Raw genomic sequence first — 19,803 nt, forward strand, 5'->3', positions numbered from 1 at the left:
CGTTTGAAGTATCGCGAGAGTTGCGTGTGTTGTGTACTTTGCGAGGAGCGGCGCCACTCCACCATTTCGCTGCGCTAAGTCTCCTCCCCGCGACCGCTACATTCTGAGCCGAAAGACACTCTCTCCCGGTCCGTATTTTAACTTCTTCATCGAGGTCGACTGCTACCTCGTTGGGTACCGGGAGGCAGTTTGGGCCACCGGCATCACGGATAGAGTGCGATTTTACACGGATGACGACTCCTTCAGCGAGAATTTAGTAAAAGAAAACTGGTCGGAAAATTCAGGTAGGTGGGAACTTAAGATGGCGGACTTTGAAAGGGAGGGGGCCAAAGAGGAAGTCATGAGAAACTCGGGGGAAGCTCCGACTGACGACACAACACTAGCGCCCTGCACATTGTTTCGCTTTGCACCCGTAAGTGGTTGTCTGAATATAAAAGCAACTATGACCACACACGTTATTTCCACGTCGTCGTTTGAATTTGAGATTAAATTGAACAGTGGTTATCTGAAGAAACGAGGGTTGAAGTGTTCTATCATTGTGGTCGCTTCTAAAGCGCCAACAGTCGGACTCAGCGAACCCCCTTAATAAAATTGTGAAATGCATGTGAAATTTAACAACTTAATTTTTATTTTCACTTATACTACAAGGGCAAATACCTGGCATGATAAATGAGAAAAAAAAATAAGCGTGTTTAGTTTTTGCTAAAACATTTGACCCCCAGCGTACTGACGTCACGAGCGATTGTCCCCCATTTAAAGTACATGCACAAGCGGGTTTTAATGGCACATTTTCAGTTGCTGTGGCCCATTTCTAAACAATTTGTCACGTTTTAAAGCAAAAATGAAAGCATTACATAAGCGCGGGTGGGAACGCGGCGCCTGCGCGTCCCACGAACACAGCCGACTAACTCCAGTTAGCTTGCTAGTTAGCTGCCTAGTGCCACCCTAGCACTGTTGTTGTACAACGCTAGCTAGCTCACCAGCTAACCGCGTTAGCCAAACCGGCATTGCGAAAACACCAAATCTAAGTCATCTTTTATGACGGGGAAAGGGTGTTTTCTTTGACTGTGTTGTTTTTTTCACCGCTGTCGCTACGTGTCTGTGCATTTTATATAAGCCACCAATGCTCGTGCATCCATCGAGCATAGATGTGAAATGGTTAAATGCAGATTCCATTGGAGATGTCTTTGTAATCAAGGTCCGGCCAGTGGTCGATGGTGGTCCTTTTAAAAAGGACTCAGATGTATGAGAAATGGGCAACACTCTGAATCGCCGGCTTGTGCGAAAGTGCGTGCTGCAGACGTCTTCCTGTGGGCGAATGCAGCAAACACAAGTTCACTCTTTTTTTTTTTTTTTTTTTTTTTTTAACTGCTGCTGCAGGATGCACACTCCATACACACAAGCTCAGCACACTGGGGCAGCAGCAGTGAGCTAGCCTGCTATTCATTCACCTCGCACCCTGTGACATTTGAGATGAGATGACACTTTACTAAGCTGCCCTCTGTGTAACTTCTCACATAATGTACAATAGGCTCAGCGCTAATATCAAGCACAAATAAACTTGTTTGTCTCTGTTTCCCAAGAACATGTGGAGGGGACCTTAATTTCAGCATCCTGGAAGTAGAAAGTTCTGAAGATCCGTGTCTCACTCCACAGACAGGTGAGCTGCATGTGGTCAAATATTATACACAAATGTGATTGCATGTACAGTGTTACTTGTTACCGCGGTCCATCGCTTGTCTTCTCAACAGGCAAGTCAGAAATTCAGGTTCTATTGTTACTTATAGTCAAGACTAACGGTCTAAGTCTTGTTTTCCTCCTTGAGTTGTCATTTTGATTTTTGATCTCCAGGTTCAACGTGTGGCCGCAGCAGCAGCGAGGAAGGAGGCTGCGGGGAGGCGGCAGTGCGGCAGCGAGCCTCTCCGGCTGTGGATGTGCTGGGTGGCAAGCCCCAGGCCGCACACAATGTGTCTGGGGAGTCACCTGGACATGTCCCGCAGCCCGCCGCCGCTGCCCCCCGCCCGCTCCCTCCTTTGCCAGAGAGCGTCCACTCTGCATTTCCCGTTATGGAAACCGCTTCTCCAGTCCCGATTTCCGGTGCTGCTGACATCTGCGTCCCACAGGGCGAGCGCATCGCCCAAGTTGATGGCATCAGTTCGTCCAACCCTGAGGACTTCAAACCTTGTGCCCCCCTCGCCTCACATCCACAAAACACCAGCGAGTTTCAAGGGTTGCAACATGGCTTACATACTGTTTCTAAAGAGACAAACATGTCCAATAGCGATACGCTTCATAGTCAACCTCCCCAAGCCGGTGCTGGACTTGTGGTTGGTTTGCAGGAAAGTTTGGAGTGTAACTCGGAAACTAAAACACATTTGGAACTTGAAAGCAAAGACACGAGCAGAACTGTTGCCGCACAAGATCAGATATGCATCACGGCCTCATCCCTCTCAAACACAGCCACTGAGCAGTCAGATCAAGCGAGCGCACGTCAGGATTCGACGACGCCTTTGTCTGCTGCTTCGAACTGTGGGGAACAAGTTCACCTGCCACAGGTCCTCAAAGAGGTCCAGCGGGATGTTGTCCACATTAATGAGGACGCTTCAAACAAAGCAACTCCTCCCACGGCTGAAACACTTGAGACTCCAAACGCAGGAGAACTTGGATCAGGTTCTCCACATACGGCGGTGTTGTTTAACAGCACAGGACATGCCCACACACGCTGCGTGACTGACGAACAGAGCGACAATTCCCCCAAGTCCTCGGCCGTCCCCTCGGTGCTCGACTCGGACCTGCTTGTGTCCTTGCAGGCCGAGGCAGGACCGTCTCAACCCTTAACGGAAATGCCCGTGATTACTGAACTGGTGCATTCCGCTGACTCGCAGGAAATCGTGGTGGTCAGCGAGGCGGCGCACCTCGGCGGCGGCTGGTCCAACGTGCACCTGAAGCAGGGTTACCTCCTGCAACGCGCCGACGGTAGCGTGTGCGAGGCCGCCATCGTCACAGAGCACACGCCGGCCGAGGCCAAGCTGTACGAGGAGAGCGTGCGGGCCGACATGGGCTTGGACGCGCAAAACGTGGAAGTGTACCAGTTCTGCGGTCTGGTGGAGGAAGTGGGCGAGGAGACGGTGTGTGTCAGTACCAGTGTGCAGATACCTCACTCTCCGGGATATGAAGTCAACCTGTTTAACGCTTTGCTGGACCCCTCCGAGGACCTGGAATCTCACCTCGAACCTTCTATCCACACGATTACTGACAGTGACACAGTCATTATATCCCAGCAGGAACGTGATGCAAGCCAAGCACAGGTTTGTTCCACCAACAATGTCCACAGTCTCTCCGTAGCTGCAGTGGGACAACACCTGCTCCTGGACGCCAGTTCCAACCAGGTGTGTTTGCTGGAAGTGGACTCGTTCCCCGTGGAGCAGACTCCGACACAAGTCTTGACGTCTTGTCCGCAGGTGAGCGAGGACAAGCCCTCGCTCATAGATGCTGCAAAAAGTGAGCAGGAAGTTTCCGACGCCACGCCGGAGGCTTGCGTTTCCTCTTCTGCAGGTACCAAAGAATCTCTGTCTGAGGGTTCATCCCGGAAAGGAGCTGCCTCCACCAGAGCCAAACCAGAGGCTTTTATCGCTCACCCTGCGGGAGGTATTAATCCAAAGCTGTTGCTCATCCAACCGGGAGCAGCATCTCTCTTGAAGCAGACAACTTCATTCCTCCAGCAGAAAGTGGACTCAAAACCAGAAGACAATCAGGGCACCCCGCCGTCCGTCGAATCCCCCACTGTCGGTTCTTCACCTGCCGTTGTGGGTGACGGAAAAAGCGAAGTGAAGCCAATCGTCAGAAGGACCACAACAGCTTTGCGTTGTAGCCAATCGGAGCCCTCGAATGTCATTCAAACTTCAAACCTGACACCTCGCGCTTTTAGTGAGGAAAGTGCCATCACCCCTTCATCCAGCGCCAAGGACCCTGCGACTGAGCGCGACTCCCCCTTTGAGGAGGACGAGGAGGAGGAAGAGGATGAAGAGGACGATGATGACGATGATGATGAAGATGAACCAGCGGGGGACGCGGAGGCCTTGGACGTCGCGTCGGGACAAGTCAGCAGTGAAGAAGATGGCAGCGATGAGGATGCGGAGAGACCGGAAATGACCACACAAAGCTCGTCGCGCAAGGTATTTTTCCAAACACTCGACATGCTATGGAATAAAGGCATCTTTTCCAGAATGAAATACATAATTTACAAGGATAATCCAGTTAAAAATTCACTTGTTAAAAGCACTTTCTTGTTCAAATAACCTCCTTAGGGACCAAATTAGAGATCCTCTGGTCTAGATATTTTTCACTGCTGTTGATCACACTTTAACTTTGTTTCTATCGTAAAACTAGATAGTGCAGTAGAAAATTGTTACACAAAGATTCTTTTCGTTCAGCCGTCCTCTTTGTGTTGGCAGTGGCGAGCAGATGGGGCTTCACCCTCCACCTCCTTCTATGAACCGCCACTCGGCGGCGACTGGACCGGCTCCCGCCGCGACAAGTCGTCGCTGCTGCGAGGACCTCACGGCAAGTTTGTGTCTCCCACCTCCATCGGGGGATACACTTCCTTGTTGTCGCCGCCCGATCAGTCCACCCCGCATCGGCAGCGTGGAGAGCGGCGCTCCGACATGGCTGAGTTGGCCAAGCATGTGAGCGGACCACTCCAATACTTTGTGCATTCTTTTGTCGCTTTATTAGGTTTACATTGTAATGCTCTATTTCTGGCTGTCCCGCAGGAGGCTGACATAGAGCACCGAAGCCAGGCGCTGAAGCGAGAAGGTTTTTGGTCCACCAAGCGCCTCAACCGCCTCTCTGAGCCGCCACGGCCCAAAGTGCACTGGGACTACCTGTGCGAGGAGATGCAGTGGCTGTCGGCCGACTTTGCCCAGGAGAGACGCTGGAAGAGGGGCGTGGCGAGGAAGGTGGTCCGAATGGTGATGCGACACCACGAGGAATTGAGGCAGAAAGAGGAAAAGGCCAAACGAGACGAGCATGCAAAAATCAGAAGAGTAGCATCCTCCATCGCCAAGGAGGTCCGGGCTTTTTGGAGCAGCGTAGAGAAGGTGCGGGATGCTGTTCCAATTATTTGTTTCCAAGTTGTGCCGTTTGGTTCGGGTTGCAAAACTGCCTGATGATGACAAAAGGATTAAGAGCTTTTGCATTTTTGTTTGTTCACGGGTGAAGGTGGTGCAGTATAAGCAGCAGTCTCGGCTGGAAGAAAAAAGGAAGAAGGCTTTGGACCTCCAGCTGGACTTTATCGTCGGACAGACTGAGAAATACTCTGACCTCCTCAGCAAATCTCTCGCGCCCGCCGCTCGGCCCGAACCTAACCCGTCGCCTTCCAAGACTTCTGTGCCCGCCACCGCAGACGAAGATGGTAAGCGCTGTCTTTCACATAAGCCCGCCCAAGACCGATTCAAATTGAAAATGGGATCTTATTTAATCAATTCAGAGATTTATTCAAAAGACGTTAAAAACCTTCCTTCGAACATCTCTGTCTTCATTGTGAAGCCGATCTCCCACAGGGACGTTTCTATAGTTACACATCACGGACACTGAGTAATAGAAGCAATGGCTGGTGAGTGTACTTTAGTCTCGGTCTGAGCACTTGTTATGCATTTGAAGCCGACAGACAAAAGTGACACAACAGGCCCAGGAGCAGGACTTGGCCATCATGACCCGTCTAACCTGTTTGCCGCTGCCGTCGTCCTATTACTCACGCATCGTTCCTCCTCCACCAGGGCAGCCTCACATGACTCGCACTTGATTGAGGACGACTACATGAGCTCAGATTGACCTTGAATCTCTATTCTTGTTCACTTCACTGATTTCATCCAATGCAGATCGAGACTTTGAGCCTCCGTGTGAGGAGGAAGACGACGAGGAGACCATCGAGGTGGAGGAGCAGCAGGACGGCAACGATGCCGAGAGCCGGCGTAGGGAGATCGAGCTATTGAAGGAAGAGAGCACACTGCCCCTGGACCAACTCCTCAGCACTTTGCAACAGACGCAGGTGTGACACCCATCAGCGCCCATCACCAATAAAATAATTGGCAGGAGTTACCAGACCGTTTTTCTTGTTATGATGGTTTAAAAAAATAGAATAGTGAAAAATGTGGAGAATGAATGGCACATTCCGAGTCTCTGAACAATGACTGATTGGGTTGCGCAGGACTCCGTCTCAGATGAAGAACGCTCGCATGAATCATCCTCGTCGGCAGAGCAAGAAGAGGAAGATGGAGAATTTGCTGCCAATGAAGAGGATGGTGAGATTGCCTTCAATATGAACGTCATTGTATTGTGGAAAGTTTGTCAAGTTAAAAAGTCAAACATGGTAAAGTTTCACATTGACTGTTAACATGGACATTTGATGGGAGTTAATTGTTTGTTTTGAATGTGTTCCAGCTGAAGATCAGGAAGACACCATAGCTGCCCAGGAGAAGGCAGAGGGAGATGTGGATCATGCAGAAGAACTGGATGACTTGGCCAAAGAGGGTGTGTTGAATTTATTCAAAAACCCTCTGCTCCCTGATTTGATTTAATTCTTGCAGGGATGTCAAATTTGTGAGATGAGAGCTTTCATTGGCATCCAGTCTGCTTTTACATGCTGGTTGGCACCTCTGTCTACTCCCTGTAGGAGACATGAGCATGGAGGAGCTCCTGGAAAAGTACAAAGGAGCATACACCTCCGATGCTGAGGAGCCCTCTGCTTCTGGCTCCAAAGTAAGCTCTGATTGGGAGGCGTCCGACGAAGAGGAGGAGGAGGACGAGGACAGTGACAATGAGAGTGATGTGGAAAGCAACACTTCCTCCTCAGGTATCGACAAGAGTCTTAACGAGAATCAACCAACGGCGTTTCGCCTCCCTGATGATGAACGAGTGTGTCTTGTCAGACTCGCCAGGGGAAAGCGATGAGGAGGAAAACAGTGAGAAAGATGAGAGTGAGGATGAGGACGACGGTGCTGATGAAGGGATGGAGGTCTTGCTCAAGGAAGGAGACCACAGCCCGTCTTCATCAGGCTCACGGCCGAAGAAAGAGATCAGCCACATCGCCGCCACTGCGGAGAGTCTGCAGCCCAAAGGCTACACGTTAGCCACCACCAAGGTGAACTTGCTGTACATCATCAAATGGACGCAAGCTGAATACAGAAAGTGACAATTAATCATTTGGATCTCACTTTATTGTGTCGTCAAGGTCAAGACGCCCATCCCCTTCCTGCTTCACGGCACGCTACGAGAGTACCAGCACATAGGACTGGACTGGCTCGTCACCATGTTTGAGAAGAAGCTGAATGGAATCCTGGCTGACGAGATGGGTCTGGGCAAGACCATCCAAACCATCGCGCTCCTGGCTCACCTCGCTTGCGAAAAAAGTAGCGTTGATGTTTTTTTCGCAAACACACTTTTTTTTTTTTTTTTTTTTTTTTTTTTTTATGAAAGTTTTCTGATGATTTTGCCTGCAGGTAACTGGGGCCCTCACCTCATCATCGTCCCCACCAGTGTCATGTTAAACTGGGAGATGGAACTGAAGCGCTGGTGTCCCGGCTTTAAAATCCTCACCTACTTTGGCAGCCAAAAGGAGAGGAAGCTGAAGCGACAGGTAATCCACCGTTGTCTTATTAGGAATATGTTTGAGACACGATGTTCTAACCGCTTCTGTTTTTCCTGACAGGGTTGGACCAAGCCCAACGCTTTCCACGTTTGCATCACGTCGTACAAGCTGGTGCTGCAGGATCACCAGGCTTTCCGCCGCAAGTCTTGGCGCTACCTGATCCTCGACGAGGCGCAGAACATCAAAAACTTCAAGTCGCAACGCTGGCAGAGCCTGCTGAACTTCAATAGGTCTCTTGATGCGCACGAGCACTTGAGATTCCATCAAGAGTCCAAGTGCACGTATCGGTGTCAACAACAATCAAATTAGTCCAGCTAAAGCTTGGCCTTGTCTTCTCGATTTCAGCCACAGACGTCTACTGCTGACAGGAACTCCTCTGCAGAACAGCCTGATGGAGCTGTGGTCTCTGATGCACTTCCTGATGCCCCACGTTTTCCAGTCGCACCGTGAGTTCAAGGAGTGGTTCTCCAACCCACTGACGGGCATGATCGAGGGCAGCCAGGAGTACAACGAGGGCCTGGTCAAGCGGCTCCACAAGGTTCTCAGGCCCTTCCTGCTCAGGAGGATCAAGGCCGACGTGGAGAAGCAAATGCCTAAGAAGTACGAGCACGTGGTGCGCTGTCGCCTCTCCAAGAGGCAGCGCTTCCTCTACGATGACTTCATGGCGCAGGCCTCGTGAGTAAAGTACACATTGGAACTTTTGGGTCACTATGTAGTCTCACCTCAAAACATCTCTTTGCTCTCAGGACCAAGGAGACCCTGGCTAGCGGGCATTTCATGTCCGTCATCAATATCCTGATGCAGCTCCGGAAGGTGTGCAACCATCCCAACCTGTTTGACCCTCGACCCATCCAATCGCCCTTCATCACTAAGCCGATTGTTTTCCGTACCGCCTCCCTGGCGCTGGACGCCTTGGAAGTGCCTCCTCTGAAGGTTGGTATCCCCACAAACAGCGTTTCCCAACACACCTGATGATCTCTCACCAGACAAAAATGTGCTGCAACACAACGATCTGTCTCTCTCATCCGCATGCAGCGCTGCGACCTTTCTATGTTCGACCTCATTGGTTTGGAGGGCCGTGTGACTCGCTACCAGGCTGACGTCTTCATACCAAACCGCAAAGTCAGTCGCCAGCTCATTCAGGAGATTACGGAGTCTCCCGAACCCCTGCCAAGACCTCGAGCGATCCACTTGAAAGTCAACAGGTACAGAAATATGTTTATAGCCAAGTTTTTTTTTTTTATCTTAAGAAATTTGGAGAGGTTATTTTCCTGACTCAATGATGACATCTGATGTTTCAGGGTTCCAATCCCGCCTCCCAAAGGCGACAGCCGCTCTGCAGCTGTGATGAGCAAACCCACCTGCTCCGTGCCACCTGCAACTCAGCCACCCAAACCTCCGAGCCCAGAGGCCACAGTGGCGCCTGCGCCTGTGCCTGCGCCCACACCTACACCAGCACCCATGCCTGCGCCTCCACCAGCCCCTGCTGTTCAGCAAGGTATGTCTTATGCTTGTGATGACATCACATTTTCTCTTTCCAGACAAACTCAACTTGCAAGTCAAGGCACGACTGTACTTCGGCATTATAATTAAATTGACATCATTTATTTTCACTGTCAGCTGTTAAGCATCCACACATAAGTTCAACAGAAATTGCCTAGCTTTTCGACATCCACACACAAGTTCAACAGAAATCGCATTGTCTCGTTTGAATTCATTTTTTTTTTCATTACAGTGATTTGTTCAGTGACAACCGCAGCCCCTCCCCGCACCCCTCTGCCTCCCGGTGCTCAAACGGCCGTGAGATCCAGCGCTCCCAAGCAGGTACTGACAGTGCGCCCTCCCCCTGCTCCGAGCACCACCGGCATTCCCGCTCATCCGACTCCCAACCCCGGCAGCATCATGCCACAAAGGGTTCTGCTCAGTCCAGACATGCAAGCCAGGCTGCCCTGTAAGTCCTTCACTTTAACTCGAGCTCATTCTGCCATCAAATAACAAGAAATCGATGCGCTTGCTTCAATTTGTTTACTTTTCACTCCCGACTGAAGCTTACTGTAAAATTGATGCATCAAACAAGAGAATCAACTCTGTATATTGACACAACCAAACCAAACAGTAACTTCAGTAATGCCTTTTCTTCAGTAGGGTTCCATGAAACTATTTTAAAAAATGTGAGAGGTTTTTAATACCCTTGGTTTAATTGGTCATTTCCTTGTGTCTGCACCAAGCTGGTGAGGTGGTGAGCATAGCGCAGCTGGCCTCCTTGGCGGGGCGCCCGGTATCGTCTTGTCAGGGCAGTAAACCCGTCACCTTCCAGCTGCAGGGCAACAAACTGACCCTCTCAGGAGCCCCCATACACCAGGCGCCACCCCCACGTCCTCTACAAGGTATCTACATTTTTAGGGCGCACTGTCATTTTTTAATACAACCTGATTTTGGTTCCTGACCTGCAAATTTTGTTCCCTGCAGGCAATGTGATGCACTTGTTGTCCAGCGGAGGGCAGCATCATCTCATCAGCCAACCAGCCCAGTTGACCGTCCAGAGCCCAGTTGCTGCATCCCCTGCCCACCGAATTACTCCCAGTGCCTCCTCTCAAGGTGTCTGTCTCGGCTTATTTGTTTATTGCAGTGTTTTTTAGGCTTTTTGAGATTCATTCATATTTGAGTTCAATTGCGTCTTCACAAGTTGTTCATATGATGACAGCTCCAGATTCTAAATATTTCACGTATTATTCTTAGTGCCGTCTTCTGCCGTGGTGAGCAGCGCCGGGGTGGTGAAGATCGTGGTGCGTCAGGCAGCAGGCAAGGATGGCAGCCCCGTTCCCACCCTGGCTGTAGCCCCGTCTCCTCGCGTGGCTCCCTCCCACCCCCGCCCAAGCGCAACCCCTGTCCGAAACACGGCCACGCTGCAGCTCGCCCAGCGCACCCCTGGTCCTGCCACCGTCCACTACACTCTAGCGCCCCCTAGAACTCCCAGTACCACCCCCAACCAAGCCCAGCCCCAGGCCCCTATCCTCAAAATAGTGCAGCCTCCTCCACCTTGCACAGAGAAGCCAGGTGAGAGAACTTGACTTTTTGTCTCTTAATATGGCATGTGCATGAGCAGATGTGGATCAGCACCAGAAGTGGGGGACTTGAGTCACATGATTTGACTCGAGTTGGACGAAAGGTGCCAATTTTTTTTCACTTGGCAGCTGATCTTCAGTCCTCTTTTCCCCACATCACTCTTCCACTGTTTGATTACTTATCATTTAATTTGATGTCTTTGCTCTCTTCATCTTCAGCTCCAGCAGAGGCGACAACGTCGTGTGCTGCATCCAAGCCGGCCGCTCAAGATAGCATCAGCAAAGAAACAAGTACCAGAACCACCACTGCCACTCCAAGCACCGCTGCAGTCGCCAGCACGAGTCAGACACCAGCTGCAGTAAAGGCTAAACCCAGCGCTCCTCCAAAAGCAGCACCCAGGAGAAGGCCTCGACCGATTCCTCGCTCTCCTTTTTACATTGTAAGTTTAAATAAATTTAAAATGACGTCAACACCAACATGCAAATTGTAGTGGACTAACTTCTATTCTGACATCATCACATAAATCTGAGATGCCATTTAATTTAGAACAAATATTACAGGCCCAATAGCCCTTTTTTTTCCAGGAGTGTTAAAAAAAAAAAAAAAGTTTGTCAAGTGTGTCGTCTCCATCCTGTCATCACTCTTCATATATGCCCCCCCCCCCCCTTCTACCTGACAGCCTTCGCTGGCCGAGACCCTCAAGAAGCAACGTGACAGCAAACTGGACCACATCTTCAGGGTCAGCGAGCGCCACTCCGCTGCAAAGCCTGTGTTTGGCAAGGAAGTTCTGGATTTCCTGACATTCCTACCCGGGTCCCGGCCCTCGCCCGCTGCTCTGCGTCCCGCCGAGGCCGAGTGGAGGCGTTCGGGTCACAGCAGCTGTTTGATGTCACAGTGGCGACACCCGCACGACTTGTGGAGTCACAGTCACTCAGTGGGAGATGCCATCCACAGCATCGAGGAGAGGTTATTGCTGCTGTCAGACATCGTGGACCGGTTGGTTTCTAATCCTCAGTTGTTTCAATTGGAAGATAATGCACTGTACTTGCGTAAAGCACTTTGATACAGATAAAATGTCACTATGGCACAAATTTAAAACATCTAACATTCTATTGGTTGCTTATTATTATTTTGTTTTTTAACTTCACCCAAGCGGCTGTGTAGAAAAACCGAAATTGTGCTCTTTATCGTCAGGTTTACGTTTGTCATCCCGCCAGTGGAGGCCGCTCACATCACAATGCACTGCTGCCATCCTCCTCCCTCTCTGAGCCTTAAGGAGGGGGCGTTCTCCTCTGAGCTCTCGGCCCACGTGGCACCGCTCACTCGCAGCCTCCATCGCATCCAGTGCAGCATGAGGACCCAGTTCCCTGATCTGAGGCTTATCCAGTATGACTGTGGTAAGTTTTTGCATATTGGGTTTTCCGGTGAAACCTAAGTGTTGAAACAGTGAAGAAATGAAGCAAATAAATTCTGAAGGGAAAAAATAACAAAAAGCTAGAGAAGGAGAAAAAAAGTTAACTCCACTCTCTGAGGTCATGTACTTCTTACACAGTCATCGTCCTGACTTTGTACTTTGCCTTCAGGGAAGCTGCAGACCCTCCACCTGCTGTTAAGAAACCTAAAGACGGGCGGCCACCGAGTGCTGATCTTTACGCAAATGACTCGCATGTTGGACATCTTGGAGCAGTTCCTCAATTATCACGGGCACATCTACTTGCGGTTAGACGGCAGCACACGAGTGGAGCAGAGACAGGTTGGTGCAGATGTCTTTCAGTGGAGGGGAACGTCAGTCTTGTCTGGTTAATATTTACTCGCTTGATTTTTGCCACAGTAACCTGGCTCTTGCTTGTGACTTGAAGGTTAAGACTTAAGAATATTTCTTACTTCCTCTCACCAGTTTCAACCTTCTTGTTTTCTTCCAGGCTTTGATGGAGCGCTTCAACGCCGATCGGCGGATATTTTGCTTCATTTTGTCAACTCGCAGCGGAGGCGTGGGAGTAAACTTGACGGGTGCCGACACAGTGGTGTTCTATGACAGTGACTGGAACCCCACCATGGATGCTCAAGCTCAGGACCGCTGCCACCGCATCGGACAAACCAGAGACGTCCACATCTATAGGTGGGCCCAACTCAAATCTCACCAAGTGCCTTCCTTTGTGATGGTTTCATCTTCTCCCCCGTGCTTTACTCTGGCTTTCTTCCACATTACAAGAACATATATGTTACCCTCCACTCGTATTTGTGATGATGACGATGGTGATCCTTGTCTTCAGGCTAATCAGCGAACGCACCGTGGAGGAGAACATTCTGAAAAAAGCCAACCAGAAAAGGATGTTGGGAGATATGGCCATCGAAGGAGGAAACTTCACCACTGCTTTCTTCAAAGAGGTACAAATTCCTACCCACGTAACCGATGAAATGACGTGTGAAAAGCTTGGAAATAAATGTTGCCCGATTTTGTTCCTCAGCAAACTATCCGTGAGCTGTTTGACGTCAACGATGGTGAGAGGAGGGAGCCGGCTGTGGAGGTGTCGATGCCTCACGCTGAGGATGAGGAAGCTGGCAACAAGCAGAACACCACCATTTTGGAGCAGGTTAGATTAGTCATTCTTAACCCTCAGGAGTGCCACCTCAAGGACCGAGGACGCCGGCATGCTTCTTTTTCAAGTGCTTTATAAACAAAGTTGAGTTCATTGAGCCAAGTGGCACAACCATCTTGCAGGCGCTTTGTCGTGCGGAAGACGAGGAGGACATCGTGGCCGCCTCTCAAGCCAAAGCCGAGCAGGTGGCAGAGCTGGCAGAGTTCAACGAGAACATTCCACTGGACGACGCAGGCGAGCAGGAAGAAGTGGAGGAGCTCTCAAAAGCGGAGCAGGAAATCGCCGCTTTGGTGGAACAGGTGACGTAACATTACTGCTTGTATTCAGACTTGTATTCACATAACAATAATAACAATGATTCTTGCCCCTAAAAAAATGATTTTACACCTGTTACTTTTTTTCTTAAACATCTCAATTATCATCTTAATGTTTCCAGCTCACTCCTATTGAGCGCTACGCTATGAACTTTCTGGAAGCTTCCTTAGAAGACGTCTGCAAAGAAGAATTGAAACAAGCTGAGGTAAGTCTTGGGTAGCCTGGTGGAAACTGGCTCCCAGCACTTGAGTTTGAACGAGAGTTTCTACATCTGATCTTTTGTATGTTGTCAGGAACAAGTGGAAGCTGCCAGAAAGGGTCTGGACCAGGCCAAGGAGGGCGGCCTCCGGCTGCATGCGTCCTCTGATGAAGATGAGGTTTTGTCGGCTCAAGCCTCTGCAGAGCCCGCTCAGCCTGCTCCCGCACGACGCGGACGTAAGCCCAAGGACAAGGACAAAGTGAAGGTTGTCACTTCAACAAGGACTAGTGGTCGTCTGCGTGGGGCTTCGCCTGAAACTGAGCCCGAGCCCACAACACATAGAGAAGTGCCTGCCCGCGCTGGTTTAAGAGGACGCCCCCCTGCCAAAGACTCTAGTATCTCGTCTCGCACAGACCCTCCAAAGACACCAACAACTAGGCTGCAGGATCCCTCCAAATCTTCCAAAGCCTCGTCATCTCATGCCGTAGACCAGCAGGCCGTCATAATCAAGACTCCGGCCAGTCCAGTGCCTTCCTCCCCTTCAATGTTGCCCCCTGGAGGGAAGCAACAGAGCGCGGCAGAGACTGAGAGCAAGACTACGAAGAGAGGCAAAGAGGAAAGCGGGATTTCTGAATCCTCGCTGGAATCCGTCTGTCCGCTGGACCATGAAGCAAAAGATGATGAGGCTAAAGACCAAAGCGCCATGTCTCCGCCCTCCACCAGCTGTCGCTCACCTCGCAAGCGCCAGTCCGCCGACGATGAAGTCCTGAAGGGCCTTGTGGATGATTCAACGTCAGCCAAAGTCCTGCGGAAGCTTCCGGGTCGACTCGTCACTGTGGTGGAGGATAAAGAGCCGAGGAAGAAGAGGTGGCGAGGAAGTGGAGCTGGAGCGTCTTCAGAGGAAGTGTCAGTGGAGGAGAACTCAAGCGAGGAGCCAAATAAAGACACTCCATCTTTGGTCTCTGACAGCAGCTTGAAAGACACTTTGACTAAATCTTGTCCAGACCAAGACTCTACTTCGAGTCCACCTGTGCACCTCCAGCCTGTCAGAGCCTATCCTCCATATTCTCCTCCCCATCTGTCCCCGGACATGCCCGTGCTGAGGAATCTTCCGGTGCGTCGCAGGCTGGAAACGGAATCTCGCATGGCGGCTCAGCTTGGAGAGCATCTGCATGCGGGTCGAGGGAGGAACCAGCACAGGAAAACGGACTCTCCGCTGAGTAAAGACACCTCCCCCATTTCTTCCGAGACCAGTGTGAATTCCCTTGAGACGCCCACAAAAAGAAAGCGGGGCCGGCCCCCTAAATGTTCCTCCAGGTTACCTGATCTCAACACTACAGCATCTCCTCCTCGTACGCAACACGTCTCACCGTGTGAGGATGGAAGTCTTTCCCCGAAGCGTAAGCGAGGTCGGCCCCGAAAAGACCTCATGAATACTCCAGACTTTGTTTCAGATTCACACAAATCTAAAAAAGCGACCCCTGCTGCATATGACTCCATTGAATCCAATCCCGATCCACTGAAGTCGGACAACACGGATCAGCAAATCCTGCCTGCCAAAGCTGAAGAAACGGACTCAAAAACTGTAGAAGCTGCATTGCCGACAATACCTACTAATGAAACGTCCTCTTCAGTCTCAATTTCAACAGTCCAAGCTGATGCTGCACCAGAACCTCAGGTAGCCTCCTCTGATCCGGTCTCCATCCCTTCCGCAGACCAAGACACTATATCGGCGACTCCAAATGAGGTTTCCACTGTCCTCATCCCTGAAAGTACCACAAGTGTATCACCATCCGTGAGCCTCGTCTTGTCACCTCATCCCACGCCAGTATATTCTGGATCATCTGAGGCTCCATCTGAGCCATCAAAAGAACCGGACTCTGCCAAAAGCACCACTGGTGCGACATCATCTGCTTGCTGTCCATCACCACCAACGGCAGACCCGACATCAGCCACTGTCCCGCCCGCTGTTACCGATCTGCCAGCCAACACTACAGAAACTTTCAACCACGATTCACCCATCTCATCAACCCAAGCGGAGAACACAGAACCAGACCTGATTGGACACGTGTCGGCGCAGTCAAAGACCAGCGAACCCACGTCGGCAATGGTCAGTGTAGCCTGTGCAGTTGACGGACAGCACCCTGTGGAGCCGTCAACAACCGAGCCACTTGCAAATCCAATCTTGCCAACATCGGCTCCACTCTCACCAACCTTCACTCCATTAGCAGCAGCGACCACCATAGATTCTACATTCACCGGCACAGTCACAACCTCGACATCCCAGGATGACTTTTCTGCTGCTTCATCTGACAAGGTAGGCTCTAAACTCGTCACGCCGTCTCCCACAAGTAGCACCACACCCAGCGAAGAACAGACGAGCGTGACCCACATAGAAGTCTCGGCCACTTCACTGACGACAGCACTCGCTCCTCAAACGTCCGCGGTCACTTCGTCACAAGCAGAAACCTTAGGTGCAGCCCCTTCTTCGTCCAAATCTGCAAAGACCCCTTCTCGTACAGAGTCAAACCCATCCTTGTCTGAAAAGAATCAAGGCCAGGTGGGTGGTCTTCAGGCTGAAGAGGACACACAGCTGGAGATCAAGCGAAGAAAGGTGGAGACTTGTGGCGAGGCAGAGCCCGTTGAGAAAGAAAACCAAGTGGCCGAGGGGGACAAAATTGCCTCCTCTCCTGAGAGTGGAGTCAGGGAACCCAGTGAGGAGCTCAAGACTCCGAAAAGATCTCTCAGTCGTCAGAGCAGCCAGGAGTCTGCTTGCTCGTCGTCGCCCTCGTCCGGTTGCTCCACGTCCACTCTCACTCGTCACGCTCACCACAAGAGGACGTACGAGAACCGACTTCCTACCAAGAAGCGGCGAGTGGACGTCACCTCTGATACGGCAACGGCGGTCAAACCGGAAGAGGACGAAAGCGAGAGGGACCTTGCTGCAACTTTATCTCAAGAAAGATCCGGTTCCTCGTCCTCTTGTGACTCAGACAACGATGAGAGGGAAAAGGAGTGCCGCTTGACTCACCAGCTGCCAGACTGGGACCAGAACCAGGACAAAGTCAGGGGGCAGAGCAGCAAGCGTCGGGGAAGGAAGGCCGCCCTCAGCTCAGACAGCAATGCCAACACATCCACTGGCGGTGACTCTGGCAGCGACTCTTCATCTGCGAGGATCAAAAGGAGAATAGCAGGGTCTTCTCGAGAGAAGAAAGCTGCCGCTAGCCGCGTGACCCCACAGCACCCGGAGCCTGAAGTCCTGGGGAAGCGGTGCTCTGCACTCAATGCAGCCGCCAAGCTTCTCGCCATGAAAGGAAGGGTGGACACCCCTGGTCACACCCTCCGTAAGGACCCTAAAGCAGCAGGGAATGCTGCTGCTGCTGCGTCTCCTGACCAAAAGAACCCAAAATCCAAAAGTAAAACCGTCACAGATTCTCTTCAAAACAATTCTGTTACCAAAAGTAAAAGCGATAGCAAAGCCTCGACGCCTAATCAGGCGAGTCGCTCCGTGCCTCGCTCCACCAGGCAGTGCCCAGGGTCCCTTGTGCCCCCCCTGGAGGGGCCTGAATACAAGAGACCCAAAGTGGATGAAAAGGATGCCGGGAGTCAAAAGGTGGCAAAGGCGAAGGAGGGCGACAGGGAGGTGGCGCAGGGCCGCAGCGCATGCAGTAGCGACGGTGAGGTGGACGCCGAACGGCCGGATAGTGGGCGGTCTGACAACAGCAGTGGCGGCGGGGCAGATGTCGGGCGGCCACAAAGTAGCCGAAGTCGAAGCAGCAGCGACAGCAGCCGGCGGGCCCGCAGTGTCAGTTCCCGGAACACGGACCGTAAGGGGGCTAGCTCTCGCGCAGCCTCCTCTGGCAGTGACCAAGACCGCAGCGTCGAGCGGGGCGGCAAGGACCGGCATGCCCTTCGAAAAAGCAGCCGTAAATCTCAGAGGCTATCACAGGAGGCTGCGGGCGCCTCGGGGGCAGACGGCACGCCAGACCGCGTCCTGAGGAGTGTGGCGGCAGCGGCGGCCGTCCAGGCCCGGTCCCCTGCGGCCAGCACGCGATCCTCAGCCAACCAACAACGCCACAACAAGACATGAGCGCCAGAGCCCTGGAACATGAGGTGTCGACACAGAGCGCGTCCGGACCTTCGGGGTTTCCGCATAAGCCCAGGGACCTCCCGGCATCTTAGGCCCTCTCCCCCTCCTTTACACACGAAGATGGCTCAGGGGGGCCGGACTGGGTAGAAAAGATCCACGTTGAGAGCAGGCAGGGTGGCCGAGTGGAGGCGAAGCGTGTCCGCGGTGTAATGTCATCATTTCAGGACTGAAGAAGTTTTGCAAAGATGGATTCTAGCTGGAGCTTCTTTGCTTTTTCTCCGGTCTTCTTATTTGCACATCTCACTTCTTTTCCATTCTTCCATCTTCGGTTCATCTCATCACAGCAAAGATGTGTGATGTGGTCCCAGCAGCCCCCGAGGCCAAGTTACTGTAGTGTTTCTAGTGCGTCAGTGCCTCTTGGGCCTTGTGAAAAAGTTCCCATCTGAGTTGTCTGCCTTGTGGAGCACTTGATTATGGATTGTTGAGCGTTTCTCTCTTGTGAAAAAAAATCCCCCCCTCCCACCTCATCAAAACAAGAAAAAAAAATTGGGAATGATCAAGCAACCTTCTCTGCGTACTACCAAATTGATTTATTTGTCACGTCTTTGTTGTGTAAAGTACAAAGAGTACAAACGTGTGAATGGAAGGTGACCAGTGATGGAATTTATTTTTTGGTGTGGGATTGAGGGTGCAGGACGGTTCGTTTAGTTTCGGTGATGGTCTTTTGTTTTGGGGGAGGGGGGGTTGTAAATTTATTTGTTGCATTCCTTCAATCCCTTGTAATAATTCCACATTGTTTTACTTGAACAATTAAGACAGTTACTATTGAATAAAAAGACCAAAAATGTATTTTTTTGTTTTTTTTCCCCCCCAATACGAAGGTTTTCTTTCTACTCATTTTCAGACTAGGTTGTGTATTTTGTACTGAACTTGAAAAAGCTTAATTAATACTTTATGCAAGGGATGGGTCAGGCATTTGATATAACTAATTGAATATTTGATTTAAGATGTCACATGTGGATTTTTTTACTATTTTATTTTGTTATAAATAATCAAATTACTCTAAAATGTTAAATGTCAAAAAGTTTGTATTATTTTAGCAAGGTACATTGACATGTTTTGCATTTGTGGGCACCTGTACTCTTGTTCTCGTTGAATGACACCAAACTACAGAAGCTGGCAGCATTTTATTTTAAGACCAAAGCAACAGTGATACAATTCAATACTTGTTTTTTTTCCAAAATGAAACTCCCAACTTGTTTCAATGCAACTGCAGCTTGTGTTTGACTAAGCAGAGGAAGGAAAAAAAAGTTTAGACCGTTTCAGTGCACGATGAGACATTTAAGAAGAATTTCATGTGCTCTTAGGAATCTCACACGTTCCACGTTCAAGTGAAAAATACCAAAGCTGGTCCGTGATGCTATTAAAGGGGTGGTGGATGTACAAACATCTGTATTTACACACTAAGGCAGTTTGTTTTAAAAAGTTTGTGTGAACAGCACCATACACATGTACAATTAAAAAAAAAAAAAATCCCCCTTTGTCCTAAAAAAAACAAAAATGTTCCTGAGTACTGATCGATCAACGCCGGTCAGGCTCCAGTCTGATTCGGGGAAGCGGGGGGGGTAACAGTCCTGCTCTTGATGGATTGAACATTTTTTACAGGGACGAGCGATACCGGGAAGGCCGACTATATTAGAGAGGCAAACGTGAGGCGCTGGGCACATTCCCAGCTAAGCCGGAGAAAGTTCTTCAGGTGGCCGTCTGCGTCAGGAGAAGGTGGCGGCCAGCGAGATGGCGAGGATGATGAGGACCACGGCCAAGCAGATTGCGATCCAGATCTTTTTCTGCGTGACAGTAAAAATTGTTGTGTAAGTGTGCCCCC

The 19,803-nt window shown here is 50.7% G+C and overlaps 2 protein-coding genes across 4 annotated transcripts in view; one reads left to right on the forward strand and one right to left on the reverse strand.

Moving 5' to 3' along the window:
• Window positions 1–45: 45 nt before the first annotated feature.
• srcap (Snf2-related CREBBP activator protein) overlaps window positions 46–19,803 on the forward strand; it is a 20,245-nt gene continuing 487 nt past the window's right edge. The window contains exons 1-33 of one of the 3 annotated variants that reach the window (XR_015854148.1): window positions 46–284; window positions 1,584–1,660; window positions 1,852–4,175; window positions 4,455–4,685; window positions 4,773–5,099; window positions 5,221–5,413; window positions 5,880–6,049; window positions 6,209–6,302; window positions 6,442–6,531; window positions 6,674–6,853; window positions 6,930–7,141; window positions 7,232–7,409; window positions 7,500–7,636; window positions 7,709–7,878; window positions 7,994–8,323; window positions 8,395–8,581; window positions 8,684–8,853; window positions 8,950–9,146; window positions 9,384–9,599; window positions 9,877–10,035; window positions 10,118–10,246; window positions 10,388–10,705; window positions 10,933–11,153; window positions 11,394–11,710; window positions 11,909–12,111; window positions 12,298–12,467; window positions 12,637–12,833; window positions 12,988–13,102; window positions 13,183–13,308; window positions 13,437–13,613; window positions 13,751–13,834; window positions 13,923–16,145; window positions 19,584–19,789. Coding sequence is in view for 2 of the 3 variants with exons in the window: in XM_088360623.1 (XP_088216749.1) it covers window positions 2,067–4,175; window positions 4,455–4,685; window positions 4,773–5,099; window positions 5,221–5,413; window positions 5,880–6,049; window positions 6,209–6,302; window positions 6,442–6,531; window positions 6,674–6,853; window positions 6,930–7,141; window positions 7,232–7,409; window positions 7,500–7,636; window positions 7,709–7,878; window positions 7,994–8,323; window positions 8,395–8,581; window positions 8,684–8,853; window positions 8,950–9,146; window positions 9,384–9,599; window positions 9,877–10,035; window positions 10,118–10,246; window positions 10,388–10,705; window positions 10,933–11,153; window positions 11,394–11,710; window positions 11,909–12,111; window positions 12,298–12,467; window positions 12,637–12,833; window positions 12,988–13,102; window positions 13,183–13,308; window positions 13,437–13,613; window positions 13,751–13,834; window positions 13,923–17,918 (11,403 nt within the window). In the remaining variant the exon portion in view is untranslated. Of the gene's footprint in view, window positions 285–1,583; window positions 1,661–1,851; window positions 4,176–4,454; window positions 4,686–4,772; window positions 5,100–5,220; window positions 5,414–5,879; window positions 6,050–6,208; window positions 6,303–6,441; window positions 6,532–6,673; window positions 6,854–6,929; window positions 7,142–7,231; window positions 7,410–7,499; window positions 7,637–7,708; window positions 7,879–7,993; window positions 8,324–8,394; window positions 8,582–8,683; window positions 8,854–8,949; window positions 9,147–9,383; window positions 9,600–9,876; window positions 10,036–10,117; window positions 10,247–10,387; window positions 10,706–10,932; window positions 11,154–11,393; window positions 11,711–11,908; window positions 12,112–12,297; window positions 12,468–12,636; window positions 12,834–12,987; window positions 13,103–13,182; window positions 13,309–13,436; window positions 13,614–13,750; window positions 13,835–13,922; window positions 19,386–19,583; window positions 19,790–19,803 lie in introns of those variants that run through there. The other 2 variants (XM_088360624.1, XM_088360623.1) reach the window with 2 other exon arrangements.
• The window catches only part of stx4 (syntaxin 4), a 3,242-nt gene continuing 2,525 nt past the window's right edge, over window positions 19,087–19,803 (reverse strand). Inside the window, exon 10 of the mRNA XM_088360641.1 lies at window positions 19,087–19,765. Within this exon, the coding sequence (XP_088216767.1) occupies window positions 19,688–19,765 (78 nt within the window). The 3' untranslated portion in view covers window positions 19,087–19,687. The remainder of the gene's footprint in view (window positions 19,766–19,803) is intronic.

The sequence above is a fragment of the Syngnathus floridae genome, chromosome 18, assembly GCF_059516105.1.
Source record: "Syngnathus floridae isolate MCC-2025c chromosome 18, RoL_Sflo_1.0, whole genome shotgun sequence".
Lineage (NCBI taxonomy): Eukaryota > Metazoa > Chordata > Actinopteri > Syngnathiformes > Syngnathidae > Syngnathus > Syngnathus floridae.